This window comes from Leuciscus leuciscus (assembly GCF_965113295.1).
Source record: "Leuciscus leuciscus genome assembly, chromosome: 11".
NCBI classification, from domain to species: domain Eukaryota; kingdom Metazoa; phylum Chordata; class Actinopteri; order Cypriniformes; family Leuciscidae; genus Leuciscus; species Leuciscus leuciscus.
This window is the reverse complement of record NC_138735.1, coordinates 14,449,341-14,467,258: the sequence shown is the minus strand read 5'-3', so window position 1 is coordinate 14,467,258 and position 17,918 is coordinate 14,449,341. Positions and strand designations below refer to the sequence as shown.

Sequence of the window (17,918 nt, the reverse complement as noted above, 5' to 3'; positions counted from 1 at the left end):
TTGCAACCCAAAATTTCACACATCAACCAAACCAAAATGATATGTGCATCATCTTTTCTCAAAAGCATTTCAGTGGTGCTACTGCCCCACCCATTACACGACCTGCTTTCCTAAACTCTTTTTCAACATCAGCACTCTGTCCCTCAATCCAGAACTGCTGCATGGATACAGGACACACCCTAAAACTCTCTCTCTCTCTACAACCCCAAGAGTTTTACTGACAGAATGCAGAGAGCCCTGCAGTGTGTTTCTCCATCCTCTCTGACCTCCATACATGCCCTTACTGCAAAAAGACTACGACCACACCCTTCTCACAGCCTGTAAATCCTTGAGTGCAAGCATGTTAAACCGTCTGATTTCATTCCAACATAAGTCAATAAGAACAGAAAAGATCGATCAGAGCAGATCTTCAATGGTAACACATTAACAGACTTTTTAGATATACACATTGCAAAAAAAACAAATCAATTCCAATCTGATAGGGTGAAGTGATGCAGTAATCCTTTTGACCAATTTTGATCACAAAGTCTAGACACATTATTCGCCATTTCCGTTGTTTTCTAACTGTTTGCACAACTAATATTTTTCCGTGGTAGTCGATTACTGTGACATAATCCAGTTCAGATACACCTACCCCTAAACTATAGATTTATTAATATTTCAAGATATATATATATATATAGCTTTCCTGTAGCTCAGTGGTAAGAGCATTGCGTTAACAACGCAAGGTTGTGGGTTCGATCCCAGGGGATTGCACATACCTATGTATAAATGTATAGGATAACGCAATGTAAGTCGCTTTGGATAAAAGCGTCTGCCAAATGCATAAATGTAAATGTAAATATATATATATAAAGCTTCAGACGATCTTGTGAATAAGCTGCACTGTTGACCAGACTTTGTGCCGAAATTTAAACATGACTATGTTGGGCATAATGCCACAGCCGACGTGTGCTAATCATTAGCATACACCTTAGCAACACTGCATTTGAAAAAAGTAAACATTTCATAATAAAAATGAAAGCATTTTATTTCCTCTTAAGATCATGTTGTCATCACATCTGACACAGATTACCATCTATCACAGTTTTTGAAAGCTAGTTTTCAGATCAAAAAAGAACAAAACAGAATATTATAACACCTACGAAAAAAAAGACTTAAATCAAGAACTATAAAAAATATAAACCTTGAAAAGATCTATCAATTAATCTCCATTTTTCATCTCCAAGTACCTTTCAAAACATAATTTAAACGTTTTCTTTACACAAAATCAAACACAAATGAATTTGAAACATTAGTTTTCTTTTAAATAGAAGAAATGTAATCATTTTTGCCATGCAGTGGATGTAACATTAAATATTAATTCAAACAAAAATAATATATTTCTCTCTTTTTATATAATTGTGTGTATTTAGATCATATAGATAATATATAGATATTTATATTCAAGTCAAAACACACGCTCCCTTTGTAGGGAAACAAGCTAAATTAAAACATTTACCACAAATATAATCTAACAATGCTTTCATAGCTGCCATCAGTAGCATGGCTGTCTTTTAGGAACATTAAAAACAAGGGATTTCAGCAAAACCATTTTGGCACAGAAAACCTCACATAACGCCAGTAGCATCTGCTTTGTAAAAAGACAAGGAAAGATTAGAGAAGCTGATTTTTTTCTGTTTCAAAAAAAAAAAAAGGAAAAAAAAAAGGAAAAACATTCTGTGCATCGCTTTAGTCCAGGAGAGAGAGTGTATGTGCATCTCCTGAGCATTTGCTTGAGGCCAGTGGTGTATGTCCCAGAGTTTGTTGCTACTGCAGCATGCTTTTAATGGTCTTAGTGGTTGACTCGTCATTAAGATGTTTTGTTGTGTACCTGCACAGAAGACATTAAGTATTAATTAAATTTGCTGCAGTATTTTGCCACACGTCAAGCCATCTTCAGCACTGTTGCCAAACAAGCATTATTGTTCAGCAGAGGATAATCATGATCCAGGATGCATGAAAGTGCATATCTTCCATAAAGTGCATATCTCATGACACTCTATGTGGAATATTGCTCACATTAAGCCATTAAAGAAAATATATATTTTTTTAAATGTGTCTTCATGGTTATTGTACCAAGTGCAGTCGTGTGATGGACACTGACTCTTCCTACATATGATGCTGAGAGTGACACAATGACTATTTATCATAATATGTAAAAGAAAATCGAAATAAATTATGACTTATTTTAAAGGGGCTATATGTAAGAATTGTTATGTATTAATTGCTTTTTTATGTATTAATCGGAGATCTTGTGCAAACATATCCACATCACTATAATCAGATGCTTCTTAACTGCTGTTTTCTAGCTGCTGTCATTTTTGTTGCGTTTATTTTGTTATTGAGAGTTATTACAGCACATATTACACAATCATTTAAATGTTGCTCTCAGCAGCATGGATGTTTGTTAAAGCTGCCGTCGGCAACCCTGGAAGATTGAGTGGGCTTAGCCGAAATTTTGAATGTTTACAACTCTCATGCCCCTCCCCCACTATCAACGAATACCCTCCCATCGAGTTCGTGCACGCCAGTGCGTGTGCACCAGATTTTCTGTGAACGCGCCCGTCTCATAAGCATCGATCAACACCATGGAGTACTCGGAGGTAGGCTTGTTTCCTGGGTTGTTTTTGACCTCCTAGCTCCTGTGGTTAACCGAGGAATTGGAATATTTTCCGCCATCACTCTTTGTTACTGCGCGAACTTCAGGCGTGTGCATGTGATTGTAATGTGCGTGAGCGGGGAGCGGGATCTGTGGCGTGTGCACGACCTGTGATTGACAGTCAGATCTCACACCCCCCTGCGCTGATTGGACCTGATGAAGCGGGAGCGGTGGATTTTTGCAAAACAAATAACACGCTCCAGGTGGAGTTAGAAGCTCGGGTTTTTTTCTAAAACCACCTTATTTATGTTGTTCTGTCGGATTATAGTGTCAATTTCACTGAATATGATAAAAAAAATGTTGCCGACGGCAGCTTTAAAATTATATAGCTGTGAAGGTATTTTCCAACCTTTTTACTTCTAAGTGAAGAAGAACAAAAAATAAATTTGTCGTGAGTATGTGGGGACCCTGAATCACATTCAGTCTCTTGTACGCTGCATATGCACGAGTGTGAGCACGAGCAGTAAGTCGCTGGCTACAGTTCACATAACGGCCACCGGTGTCGCTAATAACAAGGGTTTCTGAATTGCCCGTTTAATTTAAATTAATTTAATTTGAATTCATAAATAACTATTTAAATTATAATAATTATTATTTATTTTAACTTAAATTTATATAATTTCATTTATTAGTTTAAAAATAACTATTTAAATTGTGATTAATAAGACTTGCTTTAATAGCATTCATTATTAGTATAAAAACATCTATTTAAATTATTTTAAAAAATTGTATTTTAAATTGATTTAATAAATAATTTTTATCATAAAAATGACTTTTTTTAAATAATGTATATAAAGCAAAAAAAAAAAAGGCAAAATAGCTCGTTGTAAACAGGAATGAAAAACTGAAATGGTGAGATTAACTGAATGAGCCACTGAATGTTGGCTTGTTGAACACAGTACCTGAGAGCATTTAGAAGACCTTCCACACTGTTTGGTGGCTGATCTCTGAGCACTTTAATGCAGCCTTTCATCTGTTTGGGGGGGAAAAGCCATGGTTAGAGTGGCACAGTAATGACAGCACTGAACCTCATGAGTCATGACGCTGCGAGAGAGCCATCACCACGTTTTCTAAGCACTATGATTATGAGTCAGTCCTAGTGCCTAGAGGGAGGGGAAAACAGTTAGGAGATGGGTTTGCAAGTAACGGGAGATGATGGTTCCACTCACGTCTATTTTGGAGGACTTTGCGAATGCGCCGACAGGATGGACGTAGTCGTAAAGTATGATGACCCCGACCATGACACGCAGACAGAAGGAAACGGTTTCATCACTGCTGAAGCGGCTGCGATACTCTCTATATCCAAACAAAATCAGAGAATAAGCAAATTATTTACCTCCCAATTTCTAGCGGATTGATTCTACTTGAGTTTTTAATAGACTGCAAACTTTATGGTGTCATCAGACAGATGAGAAAATGGCAAACTTACGGGGTTTCCAACATAACTTTGCACACACTTGCCATGGTGCTCAATACATCTGTGGTGTTTTCAATGGGCAAGTTTTTATTCTGTTGGGCAAAAGCCAAAGAATTAGTTATCCTTTACAAGTTATATTTTGAAAATATCATTGAGAATTGATTTTAAACATTTTTGTTACCTCAGAAACAAATTTTGTTGTGCCATCACTTAATGTCTTCAGCATGGGCGTGGCATCAGCATAAAAAAGAGATATCCGATTGGCCAGCTCATTATTCACTTCATTTTCTCCCTCTGCCTATATAGACAGATACCAAAAACATTGTTAATGAAGTTAAGCAAAAAGGAACACTAATTTTATTTTAGGAAGAACAGTTTAGAACAGATTTTTCTTTCTGACCACTTTCTCAGAAATTGTCACAGTCAATGCCTCATGAAAATGATTAATAGTAAACCATAAAGGGAACAATGTGAAGATGGATAGGCATCAAGAGGCTTTTTCTCCTGTGACCCAATTTCTCAGGTGAAAAAATTTGTCAAAAATGCTAATACATTATTAATGTACTGCATATTAAAAAATCTGTCTTTAAAAAAAAAATAAAAAATGGATGGATGGATGTTTCTCAACCCTTTTGATAAATGGGGAGGGAGTGTATATCAGCCAAAGTTTTGCAAGTTCACAAAGCTGGCACTATAACAACTGAATATCCTTCAATACCATAAGTCATTTTGGTTAATGGGATAGATAGGTTCTGTCGAGAAACAATGATTTGGGAGAAAGGTGAAAAAAATTATAATAATAATAATTGAACAGGAAGTTAAGTTTTAGTTATTTCTCAAAAAATGTGATACATAATTTTTTATTAAAAATTAAATCTGTCTAAATCTACTGATTTAGCAGTTACTTGAAAACGCATTTCATAAAAGCAAAAATATCAGTTTCACAATGGGAACAGCCAGACAACAAATGTATTTTTTATTTATTAAGAAAGCAGTTTAATCTTAAACTGCATTCACCTGCACATTCGGGTGTGTCAAATCTAAAAATATTAAACTATAGTCTAAATTGGGGCAAGTGGCAGATGTGGAGATGGGTTTCCGGAGTGATGTATTTAGCTTTCTTTCAGTAGTAGGGCCCTGGGGAGCCACAGTGGGGCTTCTGAATTCAGTCTGGGAGAATATGAGGGGAAAACCAGCGTCATTTCACTAAACAAGGTATGAAGACTGCATGGTGTCCCCCAGGGCTATGCATGTGGCCCGATCTTAGATCAGATATTTAGTCCTAGGAGGGCAGGACGTCTCTGGGGAGGACAGGCACAAAAGCTGACCACAGATCAGGTGTCATACTATATTGGTGCACCTCAATGCACTTCAGTGAGCATCTCAGAACTCACTCGCTCTCCCAGTGGGAGACCATTTTCTGTTTGGGTCCTCAACAGTCCCCTGAGGGCTGGTGTGTGCGAGTGCTTGAGTTTTGTGTGAGAAAGGAAAAAGGAAGTGTGTTAGTTATATGGAAGGAGTTGAAATAAAATCAAGAGTTGCTTCAAAGATGCACTTTTAATTTAAAGATTATATATATATTTGAATATATTTGAGTGCGTGGGGATAAAAAGTTAAATGGGGAGAGAAATGTAGCACAGAATGATGATTAGAAAAAGAGAAAGAGGGAAGAGGATGAGAGAATGAGCAAGAAAGTCATAGCAATAGAGAGGTGACAGTTTCAATTTTCGAGAAAACTCACAGGAACGTTATTGATCCTCATGCGACTCAGAGTCCTCCTGTAATAACTGAAGTCATTCTGAATAGCAGGATTTGTCATCTGAAAAAGAATTAACACATTTTGAATTTCTATCCATTAAATAATCTTGAATCTTTTTTTTTTTAAATGTACCACAAAATATTAGGCAGCCAAACTGTTGATTTTTTTGGTCTGCTAGGCGGTAATTACAAGTCTGACCCTTTAGAAAAGTAATAGCTCATCTCTCAGAGTAACACAATGAAGTTTAATACTCAAAGTTATGGGTTTATAAACAACCCGTAATTCCAAATATAAACAATATTAACAATGATGCTTGCTTTAACAAGAACCATTCATAAAATTAACCAATTAATTAAAAAACTAAAATGTTATGTAAGGGTGCTTCAAAGGGAGGCAAATCTCCATGCAATTGCTGGTGTGACAGGACTAAGGTAGACAAATACAGGCTGGTAGCCTAGAAGGCAAAGAACACTTACAGGATTAGCTAAAGCTTTACTTAAATGACTAAAAGTTCCTTTAGGTAATCAGAGCAATCTTTATCTGTCAGGACCTAGACTGTCTGGGACCCATGGATCCCCTATTGAAGTATTGTTTAAACCTGAAGAGTAACACAGCAGACTCGCAGCTTGTGACAGATGGATAAATATGCTTTAATGAAGAGTCATGTTCAGTTTAGTGTTGGGTGACAAATTTTTGTGACAAAGGATGGGGTGAAAATCAAGACGACAGACCACAGCTCACACCTCAATTTTATTCAGAGGCCCAAACAAAAATATGCAATATTGTACAGTTGCTGTTATATATATGGCCATAATTTAGGATGAAATGATGATGGCTTGTTTAATCTAAATCAATAAGATCTTTATAACAGTACAGACTTCTTACATGAAAAGCATATAAATATGAGTTTTCACTCTATATCTCCCAATAATGTTTGAAGATTATATTTAAATGCTTAGCTTTAAGATCAAAGCTCTGTAGTTTTTATTGTGGGGGCAAAACATAATGCAATGCAATACAATAATAACTGAGAGATCTGAAAGTCTGATGTATAATATTTAATACATTTTTCTTCTAAAAAGGATGTATGGATGATCAAGTAGACCTAAGTTTCTTAAGTCCAGTAATTGTTCTTGAACGATTGATAAAAATATCACAGCAAAAAGACATGTACATGCGTTTACGTGCTATTTGTATAAACTATCAATCAGAGGGGATGTGGCAGATTGTACAAAAGGTTTTTCCAAAGTTTAATTACAAAGATAACTCTCAGATGAAATGAATACAATGTTCTCAATTGGCATCCTTGTCCACAAAACTAATGCAGAGCTGGTATTCAGTCCATGAACTGTCAGACCAGACAGATAGACCCTTCCTATCCCATCCCTGCAGCGTACGGCACTACGGCATTGGCGGGCTGAAGTAGGTCACTGCGCCAAGCTGAGAGGAGGGCATGGTTGGATGGAGGTTGGCATGCCACCTTACACCCCCTACTTTCTCACATTTAGCAACCCCATCTGGGGGGGGGGGGGGGGGGGGGCATTTTAATTGGGACATCCCAGCTCCGTGCCGCAGGGCGTCGGGGTGTATGTGAATGCTTGCATTAGAAAGAGCAAGAAAGGCGCTAGTGTTGGTGCTGAGACGAATAAGAAAACGGCTAGACGAAACATGATTTGATTTTTTTGGACACATAACTGGGACAAATTAGGTGGTTTACTGTTCAGTCATTTAGGGTTGTGTGAGTGTCTGAGGTTCTGACATGGTCAGAGGAGTGAAAATCCGAGCACAATTTAGCTCAGAGTGATGTCGTCTTGACATAAGCACTTTTAACTGTCCGTTCTGCATTATAAATTTGGTGTAAAAGAAACAGCAGGTGTTTAAGCAGAGGATAAGAGAATGAAAGCGAGCCAAAGCTCAAAAGCTTCTATGATCTTAAATGTCGATAAAGGTTTGGCAAGCACCTGAGGGAGCAAAAACTGGCTGGTGCTATTGGAAAGTAATTATTTTCTCATTAGCTGGTTTCTAATCACAATTAGCATGTCATTAGTGAGAAGGGGAAGCTAGTTAAGGCATCACATCCAGGTCAGTCTCATCTATCGCATGGTAATGTGTAATAGCAGGCTGCATGTTAAAATTCTGCTGACTTACATGATGAGCTCATATTTTAATCATGCATTTCATTTGACTAGAGAACATTTAACTAATGAATAATTTCTACTCATTGACATCAAAAATGGGTGAATCACATGAAAACAGGTTTAGGTCACATTTAACCGCAAAAATAAAAGAAATAAAGAAAATATATTTTACATAAAGAACTGAAGAATGTTTTTAGATCCATTACGATTTTTTTCATATTGAAACTTTTTAATGACAAGAATTAGGGATATTTTTTCCCCAAATACAGATTACCTTATCACATCTGAATGTTTTCATTTTGAAAAAAGTTGTAGGGTTTTTTCATAGTTCTTATTATTCTCAGAAGCGATTCTCATTAGATTCCCATTACCATATATATATTTTTTTAAGTCAGTATAAATTAAAGGCAATATAACATGCTAGCATGATGTATGAATATTATTATCTTTTTTTTTATTATGATGATAAGGATTTAGATGGTTGCAATGTTATTACATCATGATAATACATACATAATTTTAATAAATACAAAAGTTAATGGTTCAACAAGTCTTCATTTCCTTTAATAAAATATAATTTCTTATTTCTATGACTCAAACATGTTATCGAAAGGTTTCATGAGACCCAACTGACTTTTGACTATTGAATCAGCTGTCTAATATCAGTGCACATACAATGCTGAATCAACATTTAAATGAACAAGAATTTCAGATGCAAATTGATTCAATGATCTGAATTGATTTTATTCAGTGAAAATAAATAGGATTTACTTGTATAATGCATTATAGTTTTGCTTTTATGCAATGTTTGCAAAAAATAAATACAACATTTTCCATTAGGTAAACAAAGGAATATTTATTGAGATATGGTCCTCACCTTGAGCTCATCAAAGCGCAGTGTGAAGTGCAGGATCTCAGCGAACTGTTTGGCAAGGGCCTGCTCTCTCTCCAGATGCTGTGTGGGGTCATCGTATGTCTCACTAGTGAGTGCTCTCAATAGACTGTGCAGTGCTGCTTCTGTAGAGTCACACAGGGGTCAGTTCAGGTTCATTTGGTCCTCACTGAGTAAAAACTAATGGTTCCATACAGTATAAGATTCATTTGAGCAGCTTATTGATTTAACAAATTACTTATAAATAAATGGTTTAAAATCACATGTAAAAATATTGTTACATATATATTCTGGCAAGTAATTAGAACCCATTCAATGGTGGCTGTTTATGATTGGCAAATAATCTGACTCATTCTGAAATCTGAACAATATACTAATATATTTCATATTTATTTATTTTTTGCATAAAACAACCCCTGAATAAAATACATTTGGCTGCATGTCAGATTCTATACAATATTCAGGTTTACTAAATGGTAAAACTGATACAAAACACAAGCTAAGAATGTATGTGATATGCTGATATTGATTCATACTGCCTGCAGACCAACAACAAGAATCAACTTTGGCAACAAACAACATAAACATCTGGTATCATACATAACCTAAATTAATAAACTAATAAAGGTTATTTGATACATAAGATCAAACTATTTGCTCAGATGCACACACATAAGGTCTCCTCCATAAGGGCCTAATCTGAAGTTTCTAAGATGTTCTCCACTAACACAAGGTGATGTTCTGAGCCAGTAGATGCCTCAATGACTTAAGAGGCTGTTCTTAACCCACAATTCCCATTCTCGTTCTCTCCATTACTTTATTGAGGCAATACAGTACACAGCAGCATGTTAGAGCAATTACATTACATAAGAGTCAGTCCAGCAGCCATAAAGAGTTTATGGTTGAGGTACAGAATGATCTCAGTCTGGCCACATCGACCCAAGGTCCAACTACTTTTTAATTCTGATCTCATTTACAAGTCTTAAAATATACATATAAACAAAACCAAACAGAGGTGCCTTTACAATGATTCATGTTTTGCTGTTGCTAGTATTGCAAAATTGCTCAAGTAAGTCTTGCTGCATCTTTAAAGAAAGCAATGGAAAGAAAAAAGCAATGGTTGGGTGATGTGGCTTTAAATCCATGTATCAACAACAGTTGATGAACAAGTGAGCATTCAGGTTAAGTCTGCTCTCAAAGTTAAAACAATATTGGGGGTTTTCAGCTTTATTTTTATTGGCTTGTTTGGAAATTGCAGCAATCATTCCCGTCTGAAGAGGGTATGACAGAGGGTAGCTTTGTCTATAAACCTATTTTTCCCATATGGCTCTGAGAAATCAAGAGATTTCTAGATGTAAAGTTTTACACAGTCAAGCCTGTACACTCATACAGGCTCCTCTCCACAGCGGAGCGAGAGAGCGAGAGAGAGAGAGAGAGAGAGAGACTGTTCAGGCTGGTGACTCAAGCGGCAGCAGTATGTAGAGTAAATTGAGCAGATTTGCCGTACGGTAATGACCTCCATCTGCTTTAGTCAGCTTGGCAGGGCAGAGGAGCTGATTAAAAATGGCCAAGGAAGCACACTACTCTCATCCCAGTCAAAACAGAGCTAGAGACGAGCGGCTTTTAAGAGTACATGCTGAGAATGGAGCGTGAGGACGAGGCCGGCAGATGAGAGGAATGAAAGGGTGGGGTGAGGGAGTACACGTCACATCTCATCACATCATGAGAAAGCGAGAGAGATGACACGAGATACGCGGGCAATGTTAAAATGATAGACATACTGAGGAATGACAGTAGTTTAAGATGAACCAGTTGACTTTAAACTGAAAAAATAAAAAAATAAAAAAAGTTAAAACAGAAAAAAAAAGCCAAGAAATTGCATTAACTAAATAAAGCAAAAAATGTAACTAAATTTTTTCCAGTACATAAATTATTCAAAAACAAAAATGTTGTAGATTATATTTAGTTACTTTTTAGAGTTTTTAATAAAATAAAAAAATTCATTACATATATTAAATTATTATTTCTTTACAGACAGGTTCATCGTCATATGAAAGAACTACATGCCAAGTGATCAGTGTAGATTAGCAAAGCATGTCAGGCATGAGAGATTGCGCCAAAATTAGTGTTCAGTGTTCTGGAGCAGAAAGAGCGGGAAAGCAAGATGACCCAGTTCAGCGAGTTATGTAATGTATGGCAGACACTTGGCGAGGGGCTGCGCTCATTGACTACTGGTTCAAAAGCCATTTCATGGACTTAAAGGACAGGGCTTCAAGGTCTCCAGGGCTTCAGGGCAAGATCACCTTCAACCCACTTGGTCTTATTAAGTCGCTAACATTCCTGTGTTTTGATGGGCAAAACAGCTAAGGAAGCCATTAGATATCATGATAATTTTTGTCTATGCATTTCAATGAGAGGTTTGTAACATTTATAGCATATAAGCCCATCCGTCAGCTAGTGTGCTACCCCAACCATTGTTACCCAGTGTTTTGCGTGAGATTATGAAAAGACCAGCTGTGGTACTTCCCAGGGGCAGCTCAGGTGTTAGTGTGTTTGCACACAGTGTTTACACAGTGTTTGCACAAAGCTACACACTGTTAGTGTGTATTTAATGTGTAAGATGTTTACAGCTTTAAAAACTCGCTGAAACAGATACTGCCAATGGCTTTTAAGCACATTGAAAGAGACAGTTCACCTAAAAAGGACAAAACTGTATGTAGGGCTGCATGATTAATCAAAAAACAAAACTCACGATATGGCGTAGAAAAATGATCAAATCACAAAGACTGTGATTATTATTGTTACTATTATTATTACTTTATAGTCATATTGATACATAACCACAAAACTTTTGGCCACATTGTGTAGCCCTACAAGCAAGCACATCAAACTTTTTTATTATTATTTTTAAATCACATTCTATAATTTTTCATCAGAATAGCCATAAGGCCATTTTTTCCCCTAAATCATGCCATCTGCATAAACTGCTTTCTTCTAGACAACATAAGAAAAGATGTTAAGCAAAATGTTTATACTGATTTCTTGCAGACGGGCAAATTAAGACTTAATTTCAACAGTACTTATGGTGCTTTCTTGACATTTTTTGCGACTGTGTGCCCATTTCCTTTCATTATATGGAAAAGAGCAGCCTGGACATTCTGTTAAACATATCCTTTTGAGTTAAATTGAAAAAATCACCAACTTGAATGACGAGGGTAAGTAAATGACGGCAGAATGTTCACTTAAAATGTTGCATAACTACTAGGGGTTAATGATACATGGTTATATCGAGATATAAAAATGCAACGATATGTATCGTTGATGTAAACGATATGATTTACGGTATAGAGTTAGTTTTATCCAAGGCTCAGCTAACTGTATTTATAAAGTATAGGCTAATTTTCCCAAGTTTTTGTAATTCTGTCATCATGTAGGCCTACTCACCCTTATGTCATTTCAAACCTATAAGATTTTCATTCAACTTACAAACACAAGTGAAGATATTTTTTATGAAACCTATTTCTGTCCCTCCATTTAAAGTCCATTCCCCTAAAACTTAAAAGATCCCAAAAATGTCACAAAGGCATTGTAAAAATAATGAATGGAGTGATCTAATCCAAATTCTTCTGAAGAGACACAATAGCTTTATATGATGAACAGATTTACAACGGTGTGCATACTGTAGTAAAAACAGACACTCAAATGCTTGCATGATGTGTGAGTGAGTAAATGCAGAATTAAAATTTTTGGATGAACTAACCATTTACAGTTTGGGAATAGTCATTTTGACATGCTTTCTTGCGACTGCTATTGATTGCATTGACCATCTGAAAGGCACTCCTCAAAGTGAAAGCGCAAACATAATTTAAATCACCATATCACATTTAGGTTTAGCAGTGTGATTATTCAAAGCGGTTTAGATGTCATTCTTATATATAGTGCATTAATAGCTGGGACATAGCGAGTCTGTGTATCCAACAAATGCCTGCATTGAAAGCACGAGTCCTGTGTGAGAAAAAAAATTACGTTTACGGAGTTTCAGTGACATTACTACATTAAACTATGTTGAATTTAATGTATAATAATGCATTGGGGGAATATTGGTGGGTCCTGATAATAATACAATAATAATAATAATAATATTACTTCAATAATAATAATAATCAAAATAAAGAAATAATAGTAAAAAAACTCTTCTTTATTTTGGCTTAAAATATCGCGATAGTATCGTATCGTGAGTTCAGTATGGGGAGTTGTATCAAATCGTGACATGAGTGTATTGTTAAACCCCTAATAACTACTTAGAAAAATAGGCTAATATACCTAATCTCTGTGAAAATTGGTAGAACTTCTTTAGTTTGCCTACTAGTGGCACCACAGCAGCCCACGCCTGGTCTTGTAATGCCTCGTCATTAGGGTTCTGGATTGCCTGAAAAACAAACATCACAATAACACAACATCTGGCGACTTATAAATAATGTTTCCACAAGTCTAAATGGAACATATTATTTTATGACATCATGAGAATTGTGTACGTGGGATGAAGCTTTTAAATGATGTGCTCTTGAGGGGGGCAATTTGAGGATGTAAATGATGATCAAATCCAAAACCAAAAAACACAAGATGTTTAAAGGTTTTTTCTTTCTTTTTTTTACATTAAGAACATCTAGTTAATGCTTTCTCTCTCTACCTCAGTGTGCTTTTCAATTTCCAAATACATGTGGCTCATTAAAATAATTACTGAGTGTGCTGACATAAAAGGAATGCACCGTGTTCCATTGAGCAAATTAGAAAAAAGAAATAAAAGAAAACATTCACTTTCATTCTGCAGAAGACACCAGTCCTTAGCAACTGTATCTATATAGCAGCAGTATCCATGGCAACCAGAGTATCAATCACACTGACACTCACTAGTACAGAGGCGTGATTGAGCGGAGCAGAGAATTTCAAATAACGCACACACAAGATGAGCTGTTTTAAAGCCACCAATATTGATCCCTCAACTCATTTTGAGTGAATTTATTTACTCAAGTAGACACATTTTAATTGAACAACTGTATGTATGTGCATACATAATATGAGTCAAACATAACAGATCTTGCGTGTACCTCTCGTATCTCTTGGCCCGCGCCTTTGTATGCCTGTAGTTCGTCAAGTATTCCCAGAGCATCCTTCAGGACCACATCCACTTCTTCCCACGTTTCCCGCTCTGCTTCTGTTGGCTGGGCATCTGGAGGTAGAGAGAGAGAGAAAAGGGAATAAATTAAGTAGACTTCAAGGTCTTTAATTAAAAGGTCTTTCAAGGTCACATTTCGTCAATGTCTGACACATTAAGAGTGAACATTCTGTAGGTATGCAACTCATGAACAGGAATCAGACAGAGCTTTATACCTTAGAGATTGAGGCAAGGATAAAATGAAGGATAGAACAAAGAAAACGGATTACTAAGTGACACTTTGTACACTAGATTTAAGCATTTTAGTTGCTGATACTATGGGAAAATTCCACTATCACTGTGCCCAACCAACTCCAAATAGTGAGTACTCTGAAGGAAGAAGGGTATTACTGTAACATTTGGTACATCATACACATTTCACTACCATTTAAAAGTCTAGGAGACTGCAAGATTTATTTATTTATTTTTAATTGACCAAAACTAAAAAAATAAATAATATATAAAATATATAAAAAATATAAATAAAAAAGACATTTATCATTTAAAAAATATTTTATTTAAAAAATAAAAAAAATTCTTTAACTTTCTCTTAATATTTTGAATAAATTGCTGTGGCGACCAGGACGAGGCCAAGAGCCGTGAGAGAACGGCACGAGGCCGGTGGCGTGATTGATAATGAGCGACACCTGCGCAACGCACCGGTCTCGTATCTCTCACGGAGGAGCGGAAGCATAAAGGAGGAGCGACGACAGTGAAGATCGAGAGAGGACAGGCCTGGATTTATGTTGTGTTTTGTTATATGTGACAGCAGTCGTCCGTGAGGGGCTGCAATTTTAAAATGTATTAAAATAGAAAACATAGCTATTTTAATCTAGACAAAAACATAAAAAAGATAAACATAAAATAAGACAAATCATTGTTTAGAAGAAAACAAGAACTGCGCTCTTACTAATGGCTTGCCAAATAGATTTGTCAATTATGTAGTGCAGCGATTTTCACTTAAATTATGTTGCACGTATTAGAAGATTATTACAGAGGCAGCTGACATTAAGGGAAGATTTTGCAGCTTTACTTGCAAATTACAATTCCTGTTCATCATTAAGGTGAGAACCAGACCCGTTATAAAAATTACTTGAAAGGTGTACTATCCAAGTAGTAACAGAAGATGCTTGTTGTTGTAATGGTGACAGTAACGCACACACACTAGTAGCAGCCGTTCCGTTCTGGCGTAGTTACCATTCACACTACATGGTACCTCAAGTACTGATCTCGTGTGCAAGCCCACCTCTTCAAGCGGGCCAGGGCACGGTACAAAGTGATCACACTAGTTAAGTGAACTAGACTTAGGGTGCCAAAGGTGCTCGAGCATGGCTCTGATCGCCTAGTGTAAGTACACCCTAACAAACCATTTGTTAAGTGATTTGCTTGCTCACATTTGTTTGGAATGTTCCTTCCTGTAGTGCTCTTCAAAGTTGCAAAAACAGCATCGGAAATTTGCCCATAACTACACTCAATAAGTTTAAACTTGGAACATGAATGTTGCATATACATAGTCCAAATGTGACATCACTATCAGCTTGTTAAAGTGTTTGTTAGGCCATACAGACTGTTCTATAATAGAAAAAAATTACAGTATTCAAATTTTGGGGTAAATTACTCATTTAACAGAGCCTAGCTGGGGCCTTAAAGAGTATTTGAGTCAGACCTCCACAGCTGAGCCAGTTTCATATGTTCAAAAGGCAAACTGTGGAATTTTAAATGGTGGAAACTTCAGGCCCACATCTAAAGAGAAAACTCAATTAGACATTGGCAGCTGTTAACTACAGCTGGCTTCAAGTGCAATTTAAGAAATGAAGGGCCACCTCCTTTCTCACCAAGCATTTAGATGCCACACATTAAGATTGCAACAGTCTTTCCGATTTGATGTTCACATCTTGGTACTGTACGTCCTGTTGAGTGCTCTGTGTCTTGGAGTCTCTCGCACTCCCATCCACTTATTAGTGTTACATAGCCCTCGTTCTTATAGGTGTCTGCCTGATGACCCATGAATGAGCCAATGATTTCGAAGTGACTCCATATCGCCCCCTGTCTTTCTTCAAAGAAACAGCTACTGTGATTAAAAATCGAGACAAACATTGTAGGGTGGAAATGTTCTGTGGGCAAGGGCAATAAAAGCCAGGAAACTCTTGTTTTCCACTGTCTTCTTTTCTTTGGTTCATTCACCTTCCTTTGCTTTGAAGGGAGTTTTTAGGTTCAGACAAATGAGATGGTAGCAGATTGTTTGTGGTTCATGAATCAGTCTCCAGGGGAAAGGAGTTTTAGATAGTATCAAGTTCCAAAGGGGAACTGGCATTATTTATATGGTGACCGGGTGATGACTTACACATCTTAATGGCAAAGTTGATGACAAAGTGCCCGAACATACCAACAAGGACACATGAGATACTAAAGTAGTGCATATTGTGAAGGAAGTTTTAAGAATGGAAGACTGTTTACAAGTAATAAATGAAAGAGTTTATAGAAAAGGGAGAAATATCTCACTTTCAAAATCGAGGAAGAAGTTGGGCTCTTGTTCAAGGTCTGTGCATGTCAAAACTTTGAGGAGGTTCCCCATGACAACGTACCTAAAGGGAAAGAGAAAGAGTCAGAGTTAAGTGACACATTTTGAACAGAAAGCATGATTCTGGCGGTCAGTTTAAGTTGAGGGCACTTAAGTGCTCTACTTTGATTCCATAATGGAGCTTATCTCCCCTGTTATCGGTCAAGAAACCATCGCCCCTCCAACCAGCAGTCGACGCTCCTTCCCTTTACCCCACAGCTTCCACTCTCCAGACGCAGTGGTTTTCCTGTGCAGGGCCTTGGGTCGACCAGATGTCACTACTGTAACCCCCCTCCTTCAGCACACACACAGAGTTACGGGAATCCCTGCGCTTAGGTGGCCAGTGCCAACTGTGCATGTCATGCCTACTGCTCACGTTCAGTTCCCTATTGAGGGGCCCCAGGCGTTCAAAGTCAAGATTTAGGAAGTAGACTAGTGTTTTTAGATGTAAAAACAGCCCTCTAAAAACCATTCATTCTCTTGGGATAACTGAGGCCATTGGGTTTACTATTTTGCTTTTGCAAAACGTGAATAACAGTAGACACTGACAGTAGACAGGGGTGCAGTACAGAAGCAAGGCCAAGCAATCCTTCCACACAGCTAAATCGAGGAGGGAAAAGTCACATTCCATTCAATAAAAGGGTAATTTTAATAGAAGACAGGACTTTATTTTCTGAGTTACTGACTTTATGAACTAATAAAAAGTATAAATGGTACTATCTTCGATCCTAGTTTAAAGCACAAACACATATTGAAGCCCAATATACTTAACTTTTTACAGGTCAGGTAGAGTACAGTATGCATTCAATGCGCATAAAGTACATTTTACCACCAGTATATGTGTGCAAGCCAGTGTTTGCCTTGTTTAGAGATAACACTGTTTTGGCCCGTTGTTTTACAAACAAAAAAGAAACGGAAAAGACGGAACAACAACATCTTCAAACTTCTGGAGATGCAACAACAATAGACACCCGTGTCGATGAGCACAGTCATAACTTCTGGAGAGAAATAGTGCAGACATTGGACAAGAATGACATTTTCTAGTGCGTTTCTTGTAAAGCACCAGTGTTCATGCACGCTATAGAAATGTACATTCAATGCAGGGTTTTTCCTACTTTGTAAATATTTGGCGGCTGCCAAAATGTATCTTTGTCCTGCCAAACCTGCCGTTCTTCAGTACCGGTACCCGCTTATAGTCAGCTTCTTTAAAATGCTCCAGTGAGTGTTTGTGTAAGT

General features: G+C 37.0%; 1 protein-coding gene and 1 long non-coding RNA gene across 4 annotated transcripts in view; both read right to left on the bottom strand.

Moving 5' to 3' along the window:
* LOC309509385 overlaps nucleotides 1-17,918 on the bottom strand; it is a 217,691-nt gene that overhangs the window by 192,913 nt on the left and 6,860 nt on the right. The window lies entirely within an intron of this gene.
* Nucleotides 1,013-17,918, bottom strand: part of fam49bb (family with sequence similarity 49 member Bb) — a 46,426-nt gene continuing 29,520 nt past the window's right edge. For all 3 annotated transcript variants that reach the window (XM_082184015.1, XM_082184016.1, XM_082184017.1), the window contains 10 exons: nucleotides 16,625-16,707; nucleotides 14,016-14,137; nucleotides 13,231-13,336; nucleotides 8,893-9,032; nucleotides 5,860-5,937; nucleotides 4,300-4,416; nucleotides 4,131-4,210; nucleotides 3,871-3,997; nucleotides 3,604-3,674; nucleotides 1,013-1,873 (listed from right to left, as the gene is read on the bottom strand). In XM_082184015.1, coding sequence (XP_082040141.1) covers nucleotides 1,810-1,873; nucleotides 3,604-3,674; nucleotides 3,871-3,997; nucleotides 4,131-4,210; nucleotides 4,300-4,416; nucleotides 5,860-5,937; nucleotides 8,893-9,032; nucleotides 13,231-13,336; nucleotides 14,016-14,137; nucleotides 16,625-16,697 — 978 coding nt within the window. In that variant the 5' untranslated portion in view covers nucleotides 16,698-16,707 and the 3' untranslated portion in view covers nucleotides 1,013-1,809. The remainder of the gene's footprint in view (nucleotides 1,874-3,603; nucleotides 3,675-3,870; nucleotides 3,998-4,130; nucleotides 4,211-4,299; nucleotides 4,417-5,859; nucleotides 5,938-8,892; nucleotides 9,033-13,230; nucleotides 13,337-14,015; nucleotides 14,138-16,624; nucleotides 16,708-17,918) is intronic.